Below are 9,410 nucleotides of genomic sequence, written 5' to 3' on the forward strand. Positions count from 1 at the left end.
CGTCAGAGGAGACTCAGACCCACATTTATTTCGCGGGCGATTTCTCAACGAAGCCTGGTTTAAATTAAACCAAGGAAAATGAATAATGTACTTCCTTGGTCTGTGTGATTACAGCCAACCCACAGCATCGTACGAAACCGCCTCAACGGGCTATTATTAAGGGGCTTTGGCTTAACTGAAGAAACCAACTAAATATACTTACTAATGCCGATAACATATACGACCGTCACAACTTACCTCCTGCCAACTGGAAGCGACCAAAAATGGTGCTTCCAGTTAACTGAATGTCGTCTGCAGTCCCTTCCACCATTCTGTTACCTCCACGACTGGAAAACGACTACAGAACCAAATAACGGGATAAGAACGCGAATCAACAAATGAATATTCTTTAAGTTTGTCATCTTTGTTCTTATTTTATTTTTTCATGTTTTATAAAATGCAATTGACAGAACTTTTATTTAGTTATATTACACTGACCTGTTGTAGTTCATGGAGAAAGAGAGGCCTACTTCATTCTGCTCTCAACTACAATCATGGTATGTACATTACAGGATAAAAATAAACATTATAAATATAAGTCATGTCACATTCTTCATGATGCAATGGAGTTATTAATGCTGGCCAAGATGTGTGAACTTGACAATTTTACAGTATACAGTCCGTCAAATGATATTAAAATTAGGTTATTAATATTAACCTGATAACATCTCAAACAGGTGTATGAGTTAATGCAGAAATCGTACGTCATTGCTAAAACTAATTCTGTCTATGCTACAGTATATAGCCTATACAATTTTATATTGTTTTTTGACGTTTGGTTGAATTACTTAAATCAAAAAGTGGGGACAGATCTGCTTTAACTTCAGCAGAACTTCCAAGTTTAAAAAATATATCCGAGTCAACAATGGCATCGTCATCATTTGTAACTAACATTTTATCACAGCACAGCTCAAAGCTTTATATAATAACTGATGGATATTTTAACCTGATATTCGTCACCTTGAGCCATTGTTTCAATGTTTACCAAAACGAAAAAAGGTTTCACTGCATTGTGGACATCTTGGCAACAGTTAATGCATAATTAACGTTACTACAATAGAGCCGACTGTAGCCCGACCGGACCTCGACCATTAAGCCGCATCCTGCTGCCCGTCTTTGTGTAGGTTCCACGTCGACGCAACGCAAGGACCACGCAGACGCTTCAACGCAGTCGTGAACCTGTCTTGGTTCTGCGTCAGGTTTTAGTTAGCAGACCAATCACAGCCCTTGCTGCTGCGTCGCCTCGACGCAAGGTTATGATTTTTGTGAGGCGCACGTCAGGCCCTTGCGTTGAACGCAAGGAGGGTCCGCAAGACGTAAAGGGTCCGTAAAGCCCCTTGCGTTGCGTCGACGTGGAACCATTATCAGCCCTTTAGGTCCTAAAACAACCGCCGTGTAGGCTACGACACACGCACACAAAAACGATCGCGTCGGCCCACAGCTTTCAATTTCAACCTCACCGACGGCCCAACGATTTTCTTATAAACAAAACCAAAACAAACAAAAAAGATATTTGATAGAAAGCGGTGATGTGTAGACGCTAGTATTTACAGTTCAGTTCGATCCGTAAGGCATGCCATTGTTATTCAAATCCTGTTCGAGGGGTGAGAGCAGGCGGTGGAGAAGTCTCTGTTTGGCGGGAACTCGTTCTCTATTTGTTCACGCCCCCCTGCCTCTCCTCCTTAAGAATGGTGGTGTTGTTGTAATCCCAGAATGCAACAGCAAGTATCTTCTCTTCGCCCCTTGTTGAGAGATTAGCATTTCAAAGACACCTTGGGGAAAACAACTCGACTGTATAGTTTGTTTTTAACCCCACGGTGTTGAAGCGGGTACAAAATCTGCTCAGTCACAAAGACTATCAATTTAAACACAGGCGAAATGATGTATTCCATGACCGCCTCGTCCATCCATCCGTCTTATAAAGGCTAAAACAAACCCTAAAGCGTGCTGAATAGGTCTGCTACAGTACTACAGACTAGCGTGTGTATATCCTGCATTCCTAAGAAAACATTACATTCATGTTAATGCTACTATATATTTGACACATCATCGGCTTTGGTTCGTATGAGACATCTTCAGTTGTAGAGAAATTATTAATAAACAGAACAGAGAGCACAGCTTCTTCATTAAAAAGAGGATAGATTAGGGCAAAGGATGATAAACTCTGGCACCGTTTTAAGAACAAAATAGTAGTGAATGTGTGTGAGGGACATTTCTTAAAACGGTTCATTGAAGAGTTAAAGTGCTTGTATGTTAGTATCTGTACAAAACGATAACGATTGTGTTAAATAATGAAACGAGTGATGCGACACAGTTGAGGCAGAAGGACGACGGTTAGCGGTTAGCCCCCATAAATAATGTTGACCTTGCCGCCATCTAGTGGTGAAACTAGGACGTTGTAGGCAATACGATAACTGAAATAATCTCATGAAAAGTTAGTGTGAAAGCGGTTAATTCATTACATGGACTGGGAGGATCTCATTCACTTATTCAAAAATAATGTACAATCTTAAAAAAGGTTAATACTTAATTATGCCTCGTGAAATCAGTTTATAGCTTCTAGCAGTTCATTTTAGCATACTCGTAGGAGAGGGTTTAGGTTAGGTTTAAACAAGCAGAAGAGATTAGTTATGAACGCTCGCTGCATATTTGTAAACATGAAACCAATCCCCATAGTCTGAAAAAATAAGTAGTAATTATTCAATGATTTACTGGACATCTGTAGCTCTGACTATTGATTACCAACTATTGGCAACAATTTCATCAATGACTAATAGCTGAATGGCAAATTGAATAGAAAAATCTATTCAAGGAACCATAGCTTTAGGCGACCATCTGTTAGAAGAGTAAAATCAAAATTAAACTGACCTCTGGTTTACATGGGACAGAAATACCCTCAACCAGAGTAAGGCAATCATATATGGCTATTATTTCATTAAAGAGTGTGTGTGTGTGTGTGTGTGTGTGTGTGTGTGTGTGTGTGTGTGTGTGTGTGTGTGTGTGTGTGTGTGTGTGTGTGTGTGTGTGGCAACATGACACAACTTTCCCACCCCATCAATAATCTCAACACTTCCCTTCGTCTCCTTCAGTATGGACCAACCCCCCCTCACCCCCCCCCAGGGTGGTCCCTCACAGCAGTCCAGTCCGTGTTGGGGGTCTCAGATCAAAAGCAGCCTTTTGTTTTGAGACATTGTAGGGGACCCCCTATACATCAGGGGGTCGCGCGTTGTTTGGGGCTGACGCTGAGAGAGGTGGAGGCCCGGAGGAGTTTGCGTTATCCTCGTTGTTATTCTGCGTCGCTGTCGCAGAGCTGGGATGTGTGAAGGTTAATCTAAATAAAAACAGAACGTTTCACTGATTTCGTCTTCTGGGTTTAGGACGTAGTCCGAGCCTCCGCCCGGCCTCAGGCACTGGAACCCCTCCGGCGTCTCGCCCCAGAGCCCCCGGCAGCAGTACTGAAGAGCCCCCCTCCGAGGCATGGCGGGGGGTCAACCTTCCCTTCGTACGTAGGGGGGTGGAAGCTGCTCCTGCCCCCCCCCCCCCCCCCCCCGGGGGCCCCTGGAGCCCTGTAGGGGGGCAGGGCCGAGGGGGCGGCTCAGACGTAGATGCCCTCGGGGTTGAGGCTGGAGGAGGCGGGGCCCTGGAGGTCGCGGAGGTCGCTGGGCAGCAGGCGGGCCGAGCCGAGCCGCCTCAGGGAGCCGGGCTCCGCCTCTAGGGGGCGACAGAGGGGCGGACGGTCAGCCGCCGAGACGACTCATGCAGTCACAAACCTGTCCGAGGCTTTGAGTGGATAAACTGTTCGAATAACAAGTTGCAAGTACCCCCAAAAATTGAATGATACCTTAAGTTATTTCAAAAGACAGTTTTTAAATAGTGGAGGGATTTTTGAAAAAAACGAAACGTTTGTTCTCTGTTTACCCACCAGGTGGCGATGTGTTGCCACTTTTATGATTAAACACAAAACGACAGCAGCACTGTGTCTCTGACCATTCCTCCTTAAAGAATCAAATGTAAACTATTAGAAGCTTCATGTGTGTATATATGTGTGTGGGTATGCGCGCGCCTCTATGCAAGCGTGTATGTGTATGTGTGTGTCTGTGCGCGACTTTGCATGTGAATTTGTGTGAATGTACGACAGTGTGATGTATGTGCGTACGACTGTGTGTGTACGACTGTGTGAATGTGTGTGTGTACGACAGTGTGTATGTGTGTACGATAGTGCGACTGTGTGATTGCGACTGTGTGTGTGTACGACTGAGTTTGACTGAGTGCGTGCGTGCGTGCGTGCGTGCGTACCGCGGTCCTCGTCCCCGGGCTCGGCCGGCAGCACGGTGACCTTGGTGCCCGTCTGCTGGATGAACTGCTGCAGGTTGACCTGACGCAGCTCCTTGGTGAGCTGCTCCAGCTCCTGGTCCTGGTCCTGCAGAAACCAGACCCACGGGAACGCTCAGAACCAATCAAAACCCAGGAGAACCCAGGACCGCTCAGAACCAATCAGAACCCAGGACCGCTCAGAATCAATCAGAACCCAGGAGAACCCAGGACCGCTCAGAACCAATCAGAACCCAGGAGAACCCAGGAGAATCCAGGACTGCTCAGAACCAATCAGAACCAAGGAGAACCCGGGAACCCTCAGAACCAATCAGAACACAGGACCGCTCAGAACCAATCAGAACCCAGGAACTCTCAGAACCCAGCCCATAAGAACACAACTGATTATATGGGTTTAATTTATATTATATGATCGACACTAAGCCTTGTGTAAATTCTCTAGCGGCCGTTTTGAGAGGTAGTCGACGCCCCCTTTGAGTCTCCACCAATGACAAAATCAAAACACACACAGAACCCCCTATCCAGGGTCCCTCAATGGTCACACCGTGCACATACTGTGCATGAATCATAATACTGCATAATGCAATTCACAGGATAGAGTGTCTCTTTTCCCAAAGCCACAAAATGCAGAAGCGTTCATTCCCTTCCGACGCTGTGTTTCGACACGCCGGTCTTCTCGGATTCTGCTCCGGTGGACATTGAGGTTCGGCCGACATAAAGATCTCTATGTGAGGTGTACCCCTGGGCTCAGCCTCGTCAGCGGAGCTCTGGAGGCTTTAACCTCCTTAGAACCCCCTGATGTCTGTGGTCAGGACAGAGCGAGAGGAACCAGGCCTTCATGCAGATCACTTAATCCCCTCGCTGCTTACGCAACTCCCTACCCCGGCCCCCACTCCTAATCAGACCAAGAATGCTGTCTTACTCCTCCCTGTCCTCCTCCTGTGAAACCACGCCACCTCCTGCTCCTCCTGAAATACTCATTTTACTACTTAAATACCACTCCTCACTCCTCCTGGGATCTCACTTCCTCCCCCTGTAAAATCATTACTCCTCCTCCTCCTCCTCCTCCTCCCTCTTAAAACACTGCCCCCGTTAGAGTACTTTCTCCTCCTCCTGTAAAAACATTCCCCCTGTTAACATATTACCATCACTTTTACCATTCACCAGAATGTTTTAGCTTTTAAGAAACACGTAACGCGATGTCTCTAGGAATAGCTTTGATTTGTTGTTTTGTACTCGTTTGGAAGGAAGTCAAATGCCATGGAGAAGATCTTCCCTTAAAGGGAAACGTCGTTCTCCAAGAGAGTGCCGTTTCAAACGTGTGCTGTAAGAGAATCCTGGTCGGCCACACCTTCAGCGCGAGGGAAACCCGAGAAGAGGACGTCACGGTTCTACTGTTAGAACTGAAACCCAGGGCCGATGACATCATCGTCCAGTAGAGTCGCCGAACACGGGGTTCCCCTTTAAAGGGGACATATTATACCACATGGTTTGAGGGTGATTGGCCGCTACAGGCAGTTTAGAAAAACTGCCTCTTCTGACATCACAAGTGGGCGTGTCCACCTAGATCTGTGCTGGATAGATCAGTCTACCAGCCCACCCGGTGGACTGGAGCAAACGTTGCTCATCTGTCCGCCATCTAGGTGGACACGCCCGTCTATGATGTTCACAGAGGTTGTAAGAGCGCCCTGCCCTGCCGGTTCGAGGCCACGCCCCCTGCCCTGCCGGTTCGAGGCCACGCCCCCTGCCCTGCCGGGTCGAGGCCACGCCCCCTGCCCTGCCGGTTCGAGGCCACGCCCCCTGCCCTGCCGGTTCGAGGCCATGCCCCCTGCGGCCAGGCCGGTGTGGCGCCACACATGACACGCTACACACCGGCGAGCGGATCACGACATAAGAACAACAACAGGCTCAACGCGGAGCCCGCATGATCATCTCTGACCCCACACACCCTGCACACCCTGCCTTCCAGCTACTGCCCTCAGGGGGCGCTACACACCCTGCACACCCTGCCTTCCAGCTACTGCCCTCAGGGGGCGCTACACACCCTGCACCCTCTGCCTTCCAGCTACTGCCCTCAGGGGGCGCTACACACCCTGCACCCTCTGCCTTCCAGCTACTGCCCTCAGGGGGCGCTACACACCCTGCACACTCTGCCTTCCAGCTACTGCCCTCAGGGGGCGCTACACACCCTGCACACTGCCTTCCAGCTACTGCCCTCAGGGGGCGCTACACACCCTGCACACTCTGCCTTCCAGCTACTGCCCTTGGGGAGGCGCTACACACCCTGCACACTCTGCCTTCCAGCTACTGCCCTTGGGGAGGCGCTACACACCCTGCACCCTCTGCCTTCCAGCTACTGCCCTCAGGGGGCGCTACACACTCTGCCTTCCAGCTACTGCCCTCAGGGAGGCGCTACAGGTCAATTACCTCCAAAGCTACCCGCTTCAAAAACAGTTTCATTCCTACTGCGGTTAAAATTCTGACCTCTGAACGCTGAGGATTAAGCAGGGCCCTTATGTATTATGTAATGTGTCTGTAATGTATATCTATGTTATATGTTTAATGTTTATTGTAATGTTTGAACCTGTACCAAGGAGCTGTACTGAAAACAGATTCCACCAGCCTGCCTATGTAGACATTAAAAGATCAATCAATCAATCAAAATCAATAACGCCCACTGAGCGGTTCGGGAGCTGACCTGCAGCCTCTTGGACGACTGGCCCAACGATCGCTCCAGCGCCCGACAGCTGTTCTCCAGACGGGAGCTCTGCTGGCTCTGCTGCTCCAGCTCCGTCCGCACCCGGCACAGCTGGGCCTGCACCTGGACCAATCACAGCGGGTTAGTACCATGACCCCGCCCACAACACCCGGCACAGCTGGGCCTGCACCTGGACCAATCACAGCGGGTTAGTACCATGACCCCGCCCACAACACCCGGCACAGCTGGGCCTGCACCTGGACTAATCACAGCGGGTTAGTTCCATGACTCCGCCCACCACACCTAGTTAGTACCATGACTCCTCCCACCACACCTCGTTAGTACCATGACTCCTCCCCACACGTCTCGTTAGTACCATGACTCCTCCCACCACACCTCGTTAGTACCATGACTCCTCCCCACACGTCTCGTTAGTACCATGACTTCTCCCACCACACCTCGTTAGTACCATGACTCCGCCCACACACCTCGTTAGTACCATGACTCCGCCCACACACCTCGTTAGTACCATGACTCTGCCCACACACCTCGTTAGTACCATGACTCTGCCCACACACCTCGTTAGTACCATGACTCTGCCCACACACCTCGTTAGTACCATGACTCTGCCCACACACCTCGTTAGTACCATGACTCTGCCCACACACCTCGTTAGTACCATGACTCTGCCCACACACCTCGTTAGTACCATGACTCCGCCCACCACACCTCGTTAGTACCATGACCCCGCCCACACACCTCGTTGGCACCATGACCCCGCCCACCACACCTCGTTAGTACCATGACTCCGCCCACACACCTCGTTGGTACCATGACTCCGCCCACACACCTCGTTAGTACCATGACTCCGCCCACACACCTCGTTAGTACCATGACCCCGCCCCACACGTCTCGTTAGTACCATGACTCCGCCCTAATTACACACTGATGCCGTATGAATATCCCATACCTGCAGTACGATGGCATAAAGCACCGAACTAACTCTTTGCGGGTTTATTTTGTAATCTAGATCGAATGGCTCCTGTCCTGTATATACAGGGATATATAAAGCCCTTATTACCCTATTAATGACTGGGAAAACAGCCACACGGAACAAAGCTAAGAAACACCATTGAACACAATACACAAAACACACACGCCCATGGAGCTTAGCTAATGAATGATTTGTGAATCATATTACGACTGAGCACAATGTTGGCCAGCATCGCTACGGTAACAGCCAATGAATCACTGGCCTCGGGAACCAGTTTGGAGGTGACCCAGGCGGAGTGGTGGTGTTCTTTCATAAGGTTGTACTATTAGGGTATGGAGTCAAAACTTTATTAGCAAGCATTACGGACGATATTAAACAACGGAATCCCATTTTGCCTGCTCCTCGGATCTTTAGCTAAAGACAAGGGGGCCGTAATGATCAAATAAAGGTTTATAATTATGTAGGCTTTATATATATTTTATTTGATCAATTATGATGATTATTTCAAGCGTGGACCCACGAAGCTAAAGAGAGGCCGGACAACGACGGAGGACCCACTGCCTCACCACCAGCACTCCCAGCCTGAGGAGACCAGTCCGGCTGTGGACCAGCTCAGAGCTCAACGGGATTAGAACACAACCCCTCAGCCCTCAGGGGTCTGCCCGCGGCCCTCAGGGGTCAGCCCTCGGCCCTCAGGGGTCTGCCCGCGGCCCTCAGGGGTCAGCCCTCGGCCCTCAGGGGTCTGCCCGCGGCCCTCAGGGGTCTGCCCGCGGCCCTCAGGGGTCAGCCCTCGGCCCTCAGGGGTCTGCCCTCGGCCCTCAGGGGTCTCCCCTCGGCCCTCAGGGGTCTCCCCTCGGCCCTCAGGGGTCTTCCCTCGGCCCTCAGGGGTCAGCCCGCGGCGCCCCAATACTAAGACGCCTTGAACGACCTTCTATAGCCGCGTGCTACAGATGAATCCCCCAGCAGCGATACTAACGTCAACGCAGTCTGCTGCTGAGCACGACGGCCTCTGCCGGGGCAGGTTTACACGACGGACGCCCCTGACGACCAATCATGTGAAGGGTGTACCTACCTCTTCCTCATTGGCCTGCTGGTTAAGCTCCGCCTCCTGCTGCAGTCTCGTCTGCTCGAGCCCCGCCTCCATGGTCTACATAAAAGAGGGGGAGCGACGAATCAAATTAATGAAGCTCTCCTCCGAGGGAGAACGCACAATAATAAGATTGCCACTTTTAGAAGGCAAGCAATAAAATGCCCCATGGATTCAGAGAGAGAGCGAGAGAGAGCGAGAAGGGGAGCGAGAGAACAAGAGAGAGAACAAGAGAGAGAGAGAGAGAGTGAACAAGAGCG

The 9,410-nt window shown here is 50.2% G+C and overlaps 1 protein-coding gene across 2 annotated transcripts in view; it reads right to left on the reverse strand.

The window, feature by feature from the left end:
* Positions 1-393: 393 nt before the first annotated feature.
* LOC115542175 (ras association domain-containing protein 8) overlaps positions 394-9,410 on the reverse strand; it is a 24,743-nt gene continuing 15,726 nt past the window's right edge. For both annotated transcript variants that reach the window (XM_030354330.1, XM_030354329.1), the window contains exons 6-9: positions 9,136-9,210; positions 7,070-7,192; positions 4,336-4,459; positions 394-3,750 (exon numbers count right to left, since the gene is read on the reverse strand). In XM_030354330.1, the coding sequence (XP_030210190.1) occupies positions 3,635-3,750; positions 4,336-4,459; positions 7,070-7,192; positions 9,136-9,210 (438 nt within the window). In that variant the 3' untranslated portion in view covers positions 394-3,634. The remainder of the gene's footprint in view (positions 3,751-4,335; positions 4,460-7,069; positions 7,193-9,135; positions 9,211-9,410) is intronic.

The sequence above is a fragment of the Gadus morhua genome, chromosome 4, assembly GCF_902167405.1.
Source record: "Gadus morhua chromosome 4, gadMor3.0, whole genome shotgun sequence".
Lineage (NCBI taxonomy): Eukaryota > Metazoa > Chordata > Actinopteri > Gadiformes > Gadidae > Gadus > Gadus morhua.